The sequence below is a fragment of the Rosa rugosa genome, chromosome 3, assembly GCF_958449725.1.
Source record: "Rosa rugosa chromosome 3, drRosRugo1.1, whole genome shotgun sequence".
Classification (NCBI taxonomy): Eukaryota; Viridiplantae; Streptophyta; class Magnoliopsida; order Rosales; family Rosaceae; genus Rosa; species Rosa rugosa.
The window spans coordinates 45,346,452-45,360,282 of NC_084822.1; the positions used below are offsets into that span (position 1 = coordinate 45,346,452).

General features: G+C 37.5%; 2 protein-coding genes and 1 pseudogene across 2 annotated transcripts; 1 reads left to right on the forward strand and 2 right to left on the reverse strand.

Annotated features, from left to right (window-relative positions):
* Positions 1-606: 606 nt before the first annotated feature.
* LOC133737802 (blue copper protein-like) lies at positions 607-1,794 on the reverse strand. Its single transcript, XM_062165294.1, has 2 exons — positions 1,629-1,794; positions 607-1,208 (listed from the first exon to the last, which is right to left on the reverse strand). The coding sequence occupies exons 1-2, from the start codon at positions 1,792-1,794 to the stop codon at positions 607-609; spliced, it is 768 nt and encodes a 255-aa protein (XP_062021278.1).
* A 2,969-nt stretch (positions 1,795-4,763) lies between these two features.
* LOC133737803 (leucine-rich repeat extensin-like protein 2) lies at positions 4,764-6,376 on the forward strand. Its single transcript, XM_062165295.1, has 3 exons — positions 4,764-4,769; positions 5,455-5,530; positions 5,631-6,376. Exons 1-3 carry the CDS (start codon positions 4,764-4,766, stop codon positions 6,374-6,376), a joined length of 828 nt encoding a protein of 275 aa, XP_062021279.1.
* Positions 6,377-6,818: 442 nt separating this feature from the next.
* Positions 6,819-7,618, reverse strand: LOC133740925 (xyloglucan endotransglucosylase protein 1-like; annotated as a pseudogene).
* Positions 7,619-13,831: the final 6,213 nt, after the last annotated feature.

Genomic DNA, 13,831 nt, shown 5'->3' on the forward strand with positions numbered 1-13,831 from the left:
TAACATTTTTATAATCCATAAATCTGTCAACTGCAACAAATAAAAAAATTATTTGATCAAACAATAGTCATTTTTCTACTAATTTTGAGAAGTATAATCTTCAATAGTAAGTAGAATTAGACAAACAAACTGAGTCACTTATATTTTTATCATGTTCTTCAACCTAAATCTCGTTTTTTTATTTGGGTTTGGTCTTGAAGTATAATATGTTCATGTTCAACACCATGGTCTTTACCGTATAACTAAGCATTACAATAATAAAACTTAAGAACGCACCTAAATGTGGTCAGAGAAGAATAGGTGAAGAACTTCACAACACGCATATGGAAAATGTACTTCACCTGAATTCTAAGTTCTTCTTCTCAGCATATGAATATATATGAATATGCTTAGAGACAAATGAGGACGAATTTACACACACGCATAAACCAAATTTTGTTTATGTCATAATGATTAACTTATTCAAAAATGGGCCAAGATAACACTACTAGCTAAACAAATTTAATGAACGAATTTGATTTGCCACACAATTATGTGAAATAACTTATTCATGAACTTCATAGTCGCTAATTCTAAACCAAGCATGTCCTTCTCACCCCTAAATACTCAGACCACAATATAGGCAATAAACCCCATTGCCATCAAGAACAGCATAGAGGAGTGAATGGATTGAGCACTGCTCTTCTTGGGCGGGTTAGGAGGAGGTGCCTTAGGCGCTGGGATCAGTTCTATAGGAAGATCAGGAGGAGAGTCTGCACTTGGTGGTCCATCAGCCGTTGGGGGAGTTGTTGGGGCGGCAGTGGGTGCACCTTTTGGGGCGGCAGTGGGTGCACCTTTTGGGGAGGCAATGGGTGCACCTTTTGGGGAGGCAATGGGTGCACCTTTCGGGGCGCCAGTCGGGGTGGCTGTGGGAGATGTTGGGCTGGCAATTGGACTCCGAAGTGGACTAGAACTGGGTACCGGTGGTAGGGTTGGGGCTGTTCCAGGACTGACACTTGGAACTGACTTAGAAACGCTAACATGAACCTTCTGGCCAGAGCGGCAATGTCCATTGACACTACAAATGAAGAAGAAGTTTCCAGGTCTATTCAAGCGTATATAATCGTCGCCGGTGCGCGTCTTGTAGATTTTACCCTTTGGGTTGCATGACCTAAATGCTTTATGCAACACTCTCACTACATTGTTCTCCTTTCTGTCATACTTAAAATCTGCATAGATAATACATATAATGCAATGGTGAAATTAATTTCTTTAAGGTTCATGTGCATATATGATCGTCATCGAAGAATATATATAATAGCATGTAATAATTTGTCAAATCCACAACCATGATAAGCCCCATTAAAATATAAACATGCAACTATCATGCATATAGACTGAACTCTACACAAACAAGGGGTTTCACCCACATCATGAGACTAAACGTTAGCTAGTTTTTGTTAGAACATTGAGGAGAAGCAATACAAATTAATGGCATAATCCTAGTCTTCATTCGAATATTTTGCCTGATCGATCCACAACCAACACAACCATAAATGAGAAAAGGGATTCCCTAGTCCACAATATATTTCCAGATCTCTCAAAACCCATTTATATAATTTTCAAATGTAGGAAGGAAATTAGCTTACGAAGAATGTCTCCAACGGTGAAGTTTTTGGTAGATGCCCAGGTCTTATAGTCAACACCTTTGTCTGTCCACCCGTTAGAGTCACCCACTTGGTAAATGGTACCAAAGCAGACTCCACACAAAGCCATCAAAAGGGAAAGAAGCATTGGAATATTGGCCAAAGCCATGGCTAAACCACGAACAACTGCACAGATCGATTTGTGATTAAAACAAATGAATAGAAGAGCTATGGACTACAACAGCCTGTATATATAAAGATGCCAGTTAAGGTGAAACTAGGAAAACCAAATATATTTCATTTGTGTAAACAATTAATCGTTAATGGTGATTACCAGAGCACGCATTGATGGTAAGTTCTGTTAATGACCCTACATGGTGATTAATCCTTGATTGCTGAAATACTACGCTGATTTAGGATCAAAATTACTTTGTGATTTCATACCAAAATGAAATGACTATCCATTAATGTCTAGTTAGTAGGAAATCTTACAATTAGCGAAAATTTGTGTCAATTATGGTGTACAATTCACCTCATTGTTATAAAAGAAAAGAATAACATTATCTCATCATTCTCATGATTTGATGGAGCTACCAATATCCTCTCTCTCCCTCAATATGAAGGAAAAACAAAATATTTGATATCAAATCCTTCGTGGTAATGATTTCTTTTTTAAAATCTCAACTTTACTCCTTTCATGATGTCAGTAAAATTTGAATTTGTGATATGTTTAATGTTAATTGTTTAACCAATAGATCGCAGCTCACCTGCCTTCATGGTAACTTCTTACTTAAAGAGCAACATCAGTCAAGAGCGAAACAAGATAAAGCAAATATCCTATTATTGCCTTTTTAAAAGGAATTTCCTTTGAAGCTCGTTCTCAATCTTGGATCTAAATTTGTGCCAAAATTAGGTTATAACCTAAATTACCGAATGACTATCTTATCCTTTAGATTAATTTCCCTATAATTTTCTCACAAGCTTTCTCTCAGAGAACTCAAAGGGGATCTTGACAAAATTTAGGGAAACCAAAAAGCAACATTTTGAATACAAATTAAAGTAGCTCCTAGTTTAACGTTTAGATATTTTTTTAACAAATTTGATGAAAAATTGGAGCACCATTGAAAATGCTCCCAAGTCTCTTCAATCTTCTTTGTACCTTGAACTAATGACTAATGAGGTTAGACCACTAATGGTGCTGTTCACCTAGTAACTTTCCATGACTCAGATTTCTTTCTTTTGGACAACTCCCACGATTCATATATATATATATATATATATATATATATATATATATATATACCTGTAGGTCTACCATGGTACGGTGGCCCGCAGGTTCGACCGCTGGAGGTGTGGGTTGTTGACGGGTCAAGATCTCTCAGACCCGACTAGACAGCGTCCTCTCTATGGCTACCCAGATTCGGTGGTAGGAGATGGAGTTGAGGTTTTGGATTTCCAGCTTATACCCAGCTGGCATCTGCATGTATTAATCTGGTGCAAACCTATTTCGATCGTATGATGATTTTGATCTATGGTGTTAGTAAAATTATAGATCGACTTGACAAGTGGACAATCAACTAAAAATGAAACGAACACGAATACTATAGAGGCGGCAAAATTTCTTGAAATGTTTCCCTCAATTAGGTGAGCAATTCTAGAAAAAAAAAAACACAAGTTAATGAAAGAAAGGATATTGAAAACAAACGTTCCAAATCAAGAAGTGCATGATTCAGCCAAAACAAAGAAACTACAGATCGAGATGAAATACTAATTGATCAGAATTTAAAAATCGAGTGCAACTTCATAAGAATCATTGGTAAGCACAAAAGAATCAACCTAGCTAACAAACGTTAAAAAAATTCGTTTGTGTGCTAGGCTTATAATTCAGACCAACGTACAATATCACTAGTATGGATGATGATAATTGTCCCTATAACTGCTGTAGTGTACCATAGGGTTCGATCTTGGCGGCGACCTCGGGAAAGGATATCCGTAGTCCGTGGGTAATGGCGGCCTCCCTAAATACCCGTATGGCGGTGGTGGCCCAATTGGCGGCATCCATGGCATTCCCGGCCGAAATCCGGGCCTTGTCGCCCCAAGAAAAAATCCATTTGTCGGAAAACCCATGGGGGGCCGAGGCCCAGGTGATGGTCCGGGAGGAGGTGGACGCATGGCCATAGGGTTACTTTTCTTGCCAAAACATCTCATTATACCACACATCTTCGTCTTCTTCTCTTTCTTCGGTTCACTTAGACCGGCATCGTTGTTACTATTGTTTACAGCAAAATTGTGGTCTTTGTCGTCCTCGCTATCATCATGTTCATCATCAGAGCACGAAATTTTTTTTCCAACTGTATTTTTGGAGGGCTCCTTCTGATCAAAGGGGCAAAGTAACTTGGCCTTTTTGTAATTATTTCGGATCACCTCCATGAGCACCTTAGAGTCTATGCTACCTGAAACTGTTACGGTGCCACCTTGTTCTGGAACTATGTCCACATCATTCACCCCTAGCCAAAGAATGTTTTAAGTGATAAGAGAAATTAAGAACTAGGGTTTACGGAAGTAAAAATGAGGCCATATAGTAAATAATACGTACCACTCATCTTCTGCAACTTTTTCTTCAGCTTCACTTGACAATTCAAACAATTACTTTTGAGGTTCACTTTAATAGGAGGACCCTGCAGATATTGTCCGTTGAAATAATCAATATAGCAAAAATAAAAATGTAAAAACAGTCATTATGTAGCAAAAATAAGAGAAAGTTAACAAATACTTACTGGAGGTCGAGGCGGGGGTGCATGATGATGATGTTGATGCTGTTCCATTGGAATTATTTCAAATCCTTGTGATGCAGAAGAATAGGGCTGCAAATATAATGCTTTTGTAGAATCCATAAAGTTTGGTCTGAGATGGAATGAAATTCGAGATTGGATTTTTCTGGATGCTAGCTAGGTCACTTAGATTGTGTGCTTATATGGAGAGAATAAGGATTTCTTGGCACTAATTAATAATTACATGGTAATTAATTAGTGCATATAATGCTTTTACATTTGAGATAGATATTAAGAAAATTTCTTATTTAGTGCATATTATGCTTTTCATTTGAGATATTATGAATATTTGCTACTCGCTTAAGAAATGGAGGTAATTAATCAAGATTACTTTTTTCTTACACTTTTGATTTAAATGGGGGCGAATAAGGTGAAGTAGCTCAATTAAGGCAAGATTTTGTGGTTAAAATCTTACAATTAAAAATAAAGAAGATATTTCCTTTTCTTTCTTTTTTTTGTTGAAAAAGGCATATATAGCTAGGATTCAGGATACTCCTCCGTACGTAAATCAAAAAATGGTACAAGATGATCTTATAAGCATTAAATATAATATTGGAATGTATTAATACTGGATTAAAGATCGGCATGCGCAGTCTTCGGCTATAAAATTGCTATGGTTTGTGAATCGATTATCTTGAAACAGACACACAAACCCTCAAATGGAGAACCACAGTGCTGATGGTCCGGTCTGTGATAGCTACTCCTCTCTTTTGTGATTTTAATACAGAATAACATGTAAATTTGTCGCACTATAATAGGAACTTCTCCAAATCCCCAGTGTTGTGTTCCTTGATATGTGGTTTTATATGTAATTTGTTGCTTCGGATGATTTTGGTTTTGGTGCCCCTAGCTCCTGATGTGCTCCTCGTCTTTAATTGATTAATAATCCATGAGTGATGACTAATATCTTTCTCCTATCCCCCGATTCTCAACCTAACCGGTATATTTACATATAATGACATTTTTTTTTCCCTGAAATGTTATGTATGTTATTGCAGACTTGTGATTTGAAGGTGAATACATGTTGCAAGGAATGTGCCTTTAAAATAAAGGAAAAGTTACAGGAACTAAATGGTATGTACAAACTCCTAATTTTATTGTTGTTGGTATTTAATTGACACATTTATTCACATATATGTCTGAATATCGATCAAGTTTTTATATGCGTACGTAGGAGTGAATTCTATCAGTACAATACATGAAGAAAAGGAGATGGTGCAAGATACTAATGAGAAAGAAGCACATGGTGGCATAAATGAAGAAAAAGAGGTGGTAACATATACCAAGAGGAAGGATACTCGTTGTGCTAAACTATTCAGAAGGCGAATATCAAGGCTCGGGAAAATGGCCGGGTTTCTTGTTTCCTACAAGATCAAGAACCTTCTGGGTGCCCCAAAGATATCTAAGCCTTCTGCAAATCAAGCACCACCATTCAACAGCGTTCCAAATGATTACAAAAAAAAAATCGTTTCCAGGGCAAGAAACTGCCAATACTGCAGTGAGAGTGATAATTCCGATTGCGATGAAGATGAACGCACCTATAATAATGTGCCAAGAAGGGCGCCTAAGGGTACCATGTATAGGCCTCATCCTCCACTCGCGCTTGTTCACCAGGTAAGGCCGAGGCCATATATTTACGCGAACAACTGGGGAAGACCACCACCACCACAGCCGCCCTTATTGCCGCCGCCGCCTCCCCCATATGGGTACCAAAACCCTTATGGTTACAATTTGATGCCGCCGCCACATTTATATGGTTACCAAAATAACCCTTACAATTACAACTTCATCAACGGAATGGTGCCCCAGCCTCTGTATCCTTATTATTATGGTCAGAAACCAAGGGATCCCCCAGTTGGCAACTCATTCATCCATTTTTTAAGCGATGATAACACAGCTAGTAGTTGCAGTCTAATGTAAGGTGGTCGGACTTATTTTTTGTTTATATTCGAAGAATTGAACCGTTGATATGTGCTACAATTTTTATATGATAAATTATGTAAGAATAACAGTCTCCTTAGATTTCACGCACCTCTACTGCAACGGATTGCAAGTCAGAGGTTCAGAACGTCTTCACTTATGGGGTTTATTCTTTCTATCAGAAGGGGACTGGTTAAGCTTTTTCAAGTATTTTATTTATTTCTTCTAAAAAAAAATTATTTATTTATTTCTACAAAAAAAAAAATTCTTTTCTTTATTTTATTACACGTACAAAACACAAAATACATAAAACCAAAATTGTAACAATAGTTGTGGTGTATGCATGATATTGTTCCACAGCACATCATCAACAGAGGCGGACCTGCTTGTATAAGTCGGTCTCCTCAACATAGGTTTATTGTACAAATCAGCGGAGTTGCGTCTAGGACAGATTAGTCAAATAACATTCAGGATCAAACCCTAAGGGGATCGGAATCGCTTTGCGTCTGTGCAGTAGTTGTAGATCATATAGTTCTTTTGCACCCATTGCATCTGGCCTTTACCCAAATAGTCCAACTTGTTCCAGTACCATGCTCCCTGGGAATTGGAATTGGCACTGAAGTTCCTGTAAGATGCAGTAAAGGGTGCTTGGGTCTAATCTATCTTCTGCAATATATCCACCTCTTGTAGCCCAGTTATCCGCATTCCAAAGACTGGAGTATAACCTCATAGGCTAGTATTTGGGAAATGGAATGCCAAAGGACTCCAGGTTCTTGAACTGTCTGATGGGAATGCCATCCATCAAGAAGCTATATATGCAAGAATTTGAAATCACATCAGTACAAAGGCAATGAAACTAAAACAAGATCCATAATAATGTTGCAGTTTTGTATTTTATTTTTATTTTTATTTTTTCAAATTACAGATCGATTATTTCACTAAATGATGCCTCAATGTTTCAGTTCAAATATAATCACACTTGGAATATTCTTGTTTGTTACTAGTAAAATCAATGTAGGCATTTTTAGACATCATTAATTTCATGAATAACTAGGACTTGCAACTGTTATTTACTCACAGAAAATCACCATGTCCTCACAGTTTTGAATTTAATTATAGTACTTACACAATGTTTAGGGGATTCCAGACTATAGAATATGTGTGGAAATCGGCAGTAGGATCAAACCAAATGTAGAATTGCTGCTCTCTGTTGCCCTTTCCTTGGCAAAAGACATTCGTATATATGTATGAAGAATTGGGTTTCGTGGTGATTTATTATTTTTAAATTCATAACCACGTCAACGAGAAGCAAATTAGTATTTGACTTTGATAATTAGTTCATGTCACTACTGCTGGTAAACCCTTCCACAAATACTGATATACCTGAACGTGAGGTCCACCCACGCTTTAAGGGAAGACAGCTTCCACGCTTTCACCTAGCTCAAGTGCTTAACCAGCCGGCCATCACTATTAGACAGTTGTTTCATACTTGTTTAAGACACGACACATGCATGCATGCATTGAACTTTCTTTGGCTTGTTTCATGATTAGCTTGTCTTTACTCTTAACTTTTTTTCTTTCTTTCTTTTTTTGGCTTAGAGAGGACGTCAGTTTATTCACAAGCAAACGATGTTACACATAATGAATCCGTCTTTACGGCTTATATATTGGATTTATTATCTAAGTAATTACATCTTCCATATTGATCATAGCATAATAAGACTTACAACAAGTATTAGAAGAAAAATTTATGGCATTGATTGTACGAGTTTGTGAAGAAGGCTGGACGTACGTGTATTACATGAGGGAAACCGGCTCTACCAACAAAAAAGAAAAGTAGCCGAACCCGCAAAATGACTAGTTTAAAAAGGGGAACACATGACCTAAGGCCTCCTACGACCTCCCTAGACTAAAAAAATTGAGGCCACCACCTCAAAAATCGGAATTCAATAGCTTTGAGAAATCGACATCCCAAGTTATATTTTTTACTAAACTGGTAAAGTTGAAGATAAAACTTTCGGTTTCTTCCTTTTCTATGACCTATTTGGTGGAAAAGAGAAAATTTTGAGGCTTTGCTTTAGCGATTCTGGGTTTGATTTCATGTGTTCCATATAATTTCTCATTTGCTTTTTATTATTTAATTTTTTATTTTTTACTCAAAATTTTATTCCAAAAATTAAGAGGGGATTCTTGAATGTGACCCTCTCTTTTGTTGAAAACTTAGAACGTCTTTAGTTATCAACAGAGCCGGCCTTGAGATTCTAAAAGTCTAGGGCGAAGAATTAAATGTGTCCTCCCACATATATATATATATATGATTTTTTTTTGTTCTTTCAAAAAATATATGAATTTTTTTTTTTGCTCAAATAATTATAAAAAATCTAATAACTAGAGATAATAACAAAACAAAACAAAAGTATATGAACAGATTTGATCACCTAAGGGACTGTGAGGGACAAATGCATCTTAATTAATCACATGTATTAAATATAAAAGCAGAAATTATAATAACTTAAAACTGTGCATTTATTTTCAGCCGTTAGATTCACTTGTCCCTCACAGTCCCTTAAAAACTGTCCCTTAGGTGAGCAGGCCTTAGTATATGAATACACATATCTGTATATCAATATATGATTATATTTAACTAGTCAGTGTTCAATGAATAGATCATCTAGGTCTCTCTCTCTCTCTCTCTAACCAGGTAAGGGAGGCGCCACGAATACCTTTCATCCCTCGTCTGGTGGCATCTCTAATGGCGTCTCGCTGTCATTATTATGCTGCCGGACGGGAAACGAATACTCATTGATCGAGGAGGTGGTTTGGCCTGAGGTTTTTAACAGATTTTGATCGGCGTAGTTTTTCTGAATCAAGCTCGGAGGCAAGGCATCCATGGACATTTGTTCTAGGAGACGAGTTTGGTGCTGGGTGGGACTGGATCAGAATCCATCTCTTTTCCAGTCTGCGATGATGGCGTGGGAGCTCCAATTTCTTCTTGGAGGCCGGGCTTCGGTATGGTTTCGTAGCAGCGGTGTAGTTGGTCCCTGGGTTCGTGGCAGTGATGGTGCAACTGATCACTGTGTGCTTGAGGTGGTGTGCTTGCGGCGGCAAGTTGTGTCACTCGGGGTTCATTCACATCTTGTCTGCAACAGTGAAGGAAACTGGGCTAGGTCAACTGTTTTGGGCCTTGGGCTGCTATTTAACTAAGTTTTAGTTATTTCTATTTTTCAATAAATTTCCCTACTTGTTTTTAGGGAACTAAGCACTTATGCAATCTAGGTGTCTCTAGCGCCTCTTGAGTAGTACCAAAGGAGGATTCACACTATATTTCTATGTAATTTGATGTCTAATAAGTGGACCTATTGTCTATGTACCACCGTGGGTTGTTGGTGACAAAAAATTATGTAGAGGATTTTGACTCACCAATGAATGCGGACTGGAGCGAGAGCTGACCAGGAACAATCGAGAAGCTTCCTTTGAGCGTTGACTCGAAGTTTGACTGTCGGCTCAAAGAGGAGGGGGGTACCTGCAGAAAACCCTCTGATGCCTAAGTCAGTACGTTTCTTAGTCGAGTCTAGTAAGAGGAATCAGAATGGGATGGTTTACCTTGACGACAGGCCGCCTTTATATAGGCGATGACTTGCTTGGAGGACAAACTGCCACTACTCCTGCTTTTATGGTTGCATTTACTTTCACACTTATGATGATAATCATTGATGCATTGACGACGATTAATCATGACTCATTTATCATTCATCGCGCATTCATAACCGTAATCATTGCACGTAGTTATTATCGTAATAATCACCGCATTCATGCTGAAATTTAACGTCATATTAACTTCGGAGTTAATCGCCTTAATTGTGGGCCCAGCAAAAGTTGACCACTCCCACATGGATACTACCACACCTTCTTGTCTATCACTACTTGAGATGATAGCAAAAGAGTATGTTACGCCACTTTGGCTTGAGATGAATATATTTACGCCTCTTTGGGTTGATTAAAAAAAAAAACAAAAGTCTATGAATTGAATGATAAGATAATTGAATATATATATATATATATATATATATATATATATATATATATATATATATATATATATATATATTATAGTTTTTTTGCTAGGCTTGCTGCGCAAAAAACTTGGGCATGATCTTAGCAAAGGCCCTGATTTTGTTTTATGTGGGAAGTTTTCTAACATGCGCAGTTAATACAGGCCAAAAAAAAAAGGTACAAATGCAAAAAAGAGTCCAATACCATTTGGTCTAGTGGCATAAGTCCCCCTTTTATAAGTGGGAGGTCGTGAGTTCGACTCACAATAGACTGGTTATTGTATATGAGTTATATTTGATCAAAGAAAAAAAAATGCAAAAAAGAAAGGACTATTTATATCCAGAATAAGAGGTGAAATAAGTAAAAATAAATGGAAGTTTACCTTTGGAGAAAATGTGCATGTGGCATCATCACAGACACCCATAGACCATCGGTTAGTAAAGTTATTGATCAAATTCGAGCATATCAGAAATTTTGAAACTATATTTGTCGAATAAATTTTCGATTGAAGTGGAATAAGTAAAGAGATATATATAAATTGTAATTAGCTATATTCATCAAATTTTTGTCAAAATCGAGGGTAATTACTTTCGTTCTTTTTTTACTTTCAACATCTTTCCTAGCTAACAACATATACATCAATTTATGATCACTTGTCAAAACTTTAGAAATCTCTTGCTAACTTTTCATTTCATCATCTTCTTTTTAGAGGAAGACAGAGATGACAATCTATTTCATTGTGTATATTGTTAAGCCATATGACCTTAGTTAGCTGCTTAATTGATTAATTTTTAATTTTTAATACATCCATGGCCTAACAAATTAAACCTAACATCAATTAACATAGCTGCTTGAAACTTTTCAATATAAAGAGTGTTGCACATAGATTGACACATCTTGCTAACTAGTTTATCTTATTTAGATTATTATTGGCTAGATGAGGCTCCTTTGATTATGCAGGATGCACTCTATGAGGATTCTTGTACTAGTACTCGAGATTAAGGTTATATGTCCCCATCGACGTACAATCATCTTCCTTTTATTAATAATATTCGGGCGTGGGAATGACCATCCCAGTTAAGCTGGGTTCCAAACCTCTTCCAAAAACCAAAAAAAAACTTAATCCTCTAGGTTAAGTAAAATAAGAGGAAGATTAGAGACTAGGCATTTCTCTTACTCTGGCTCCTTAATTCAAAGCAAGTTGCCTAGGCATTTCGGTTTACGTGTAAGATTAGAGACTAATTACTAGAGGTAAAAAAAAATTCTTGTATGGAACAAGACAAAGGGACATTAATGTTCAACTATAAACATTGTGTTTTTATAGAAGGTGAAAAGACCAAACTCTCCTTATGAAATGGGAGAAATGAAAAGAAAAAAGGGTAACATTGTAAATTATAGCATCCACGCGCATGAGTCATTGAGTTGTACGTACACAACCAACTCCTTCTACAAGTATGAAGGTGGAGGAGTTGTTGACGGCTGAGGGTAATTGGAATGCTCCTCTGATTCAGTATTTGTTTCTATCTCATAAAGCTGATATGATTCTCTCAATGCCATTGGGCATGCACACAAGAGAAGATATATTAGTGTGACATTTTACTAAGAATGAGACTTATTCGGTTAAGTCTGGTTATTGGGTGGCAATGGGGTTGCAAGGAAGGCAATAGGGAGGGAGGCACTAGTTTAGATAGTCCAATGAATATGACGGCAAAGGTTTGGAAGAAAGTATGGGGTTTGACAGTACCTCAAAAAATTAAAGTTTTTATGTGGTGTGCTTGCAAGGATTTTCTTCCTTGTGCATTCAAACTGGTTTCACGTAAGATCTCCAATGATTCCTCTTGTTGGTAGTGCGGAGCTCGTGTGGAATCGGTTTTTCATGTTCTATGAGAATGTCCTTGTGTACGTCAAGTGTGGAATCTTTCTTTCCTGAGTGAGGTATGTAAGGTTTGGAAGGAGTCTTCTTTCTTAGACTTGTTTGCTCATGTTAGTACCATTACTTGTGGAACAAATCTGGAAGAGTTTAGTTATATTGTGTGGTGGCTATGGAAAAACCGTAACTTGCAGGGGCACAGAGAGAAGCATGTGTCACCTAAAGAGTTAATTCTGGCAGCTGGGTGTTGGAAGGCAGAGTTTGATCATGCTAACTATAAGACAGAAACAAGCAGTGATTTTGTTCAGTGTAGTAGTGTTGGATGGCAGCCGCCAAAACAATGTTTTATTAAACTCAACTTCGATACGGCTTATGATGTGAGTAGGGGCTGCGTTGGACTGGGAGCTGTGTTTAGGGATGAGTCTGGGAGATTGAAAGGCGCGTTGGCAGTACCTCAGTTGGGCAGATTGAAGCCAAGGGCAGCCGAAGCTTTAGCTTTGCTTCAGGGACTGAAATTTGATGTTCATGTTGGGTTTAAGAACCTGGAAATTGAGGGGAATGCTCTCATTGTGATTAACACACTCCATGATTGTGCAGAAGACCTTAGTGAGGAAGGAAATGTGTTGGACGAAGCAAAATAGGTGATGAAGCAGCTAGCTAGACCAATGCAGCTGGGTTTATGTCAGTCAGAACTGCAATAAGGTGGCACATAGAATTGCAAGAGAAGCTCTGACTCTTGCTAATCCTATGCTCTGTCTACAGTTAGGGCCTTCATGGCTTCATCATTGTATTGAGATCGATGGAAACCTCTCATAACTAGTTCGTATATGGGTACGGTGCTCTTTTTGCGTCCCAATTGGGAAAGGTTTTAGTGAGGCCGCCACTAGATACCGATGCTCGTTGTATCTTTGTTTGGATTAATGAAATGCATTTTCGATTAAAAAAAAAAAAAACCTCTTCTGAAACTCCATAAATCAAAGCAAAACAAGCCAAGCCATGGTCTCTGGCACGTGTGAGGTGAATCACACATACCGTTGTCATTTTTGGTATTTTTATATTAGCTGATTTCTTGGTAATTTATTTTTTTTTGTGTAAAATCCTTGTTAGTTGACTTTGTTAGTCTATTTTGTCTTCCCTACTCTGTTCCGGATGACGATGGCCCCTTGTCAGAGACGTCGCCGTTCATGTCATCAAATAGTTGTCTTTGTGATTAGTGATTGAGTTTTGTTGGTTTATGGAGTTTTCTAGTCTAATTTTATTTGAATATTTGGCCATCTTTGTTTCGCTAGCTAGTTTTTGGTTTGATTTTAAGTTGGCTACTTTGTTGGATTGATATGAGTTTAATTTTAGGGTTAATGCTCATACACCCTGAATCCATCAAAATACCTCCCAAAAACCCCAACAAGTTATTTTTATTCCTCTTCACCCAGACTCCTGTCCCTTTCTTTCCTACCTACCCAACATATCTCTTTTTCTTACCATCAGTACCCTTCTGTTGATTCTTTGCATATTCATATAGTTTAATACTTTCT

Bases quoted from the DNA above. Each gene is read 5' to 3' on its own strand.
- LOC133737802 (XM_062165294.1), bottom strand. From the start codon at position 1,794: ATGGCTTTGGCCAATATTCCAATGCTTCTTTCCCTTTTGATGGCTTTG. The intron at 1,209-1,628 runs GTAAGCTAATTT...TTATCTATGCAG, and splicing joins CACCGTTGGAGACATTCTTC to ATTTTAAGTATGACAGAAAG.
- LOC133737803 (XM_062165295.1), top strand. The intron at 5,531-5,630 runs GTATGTACAAAC...ATGCGTACGTAG, and splicing joins AAAGTTACAGGAACTAAATG to GAGTGAATTCTATCAGTACA.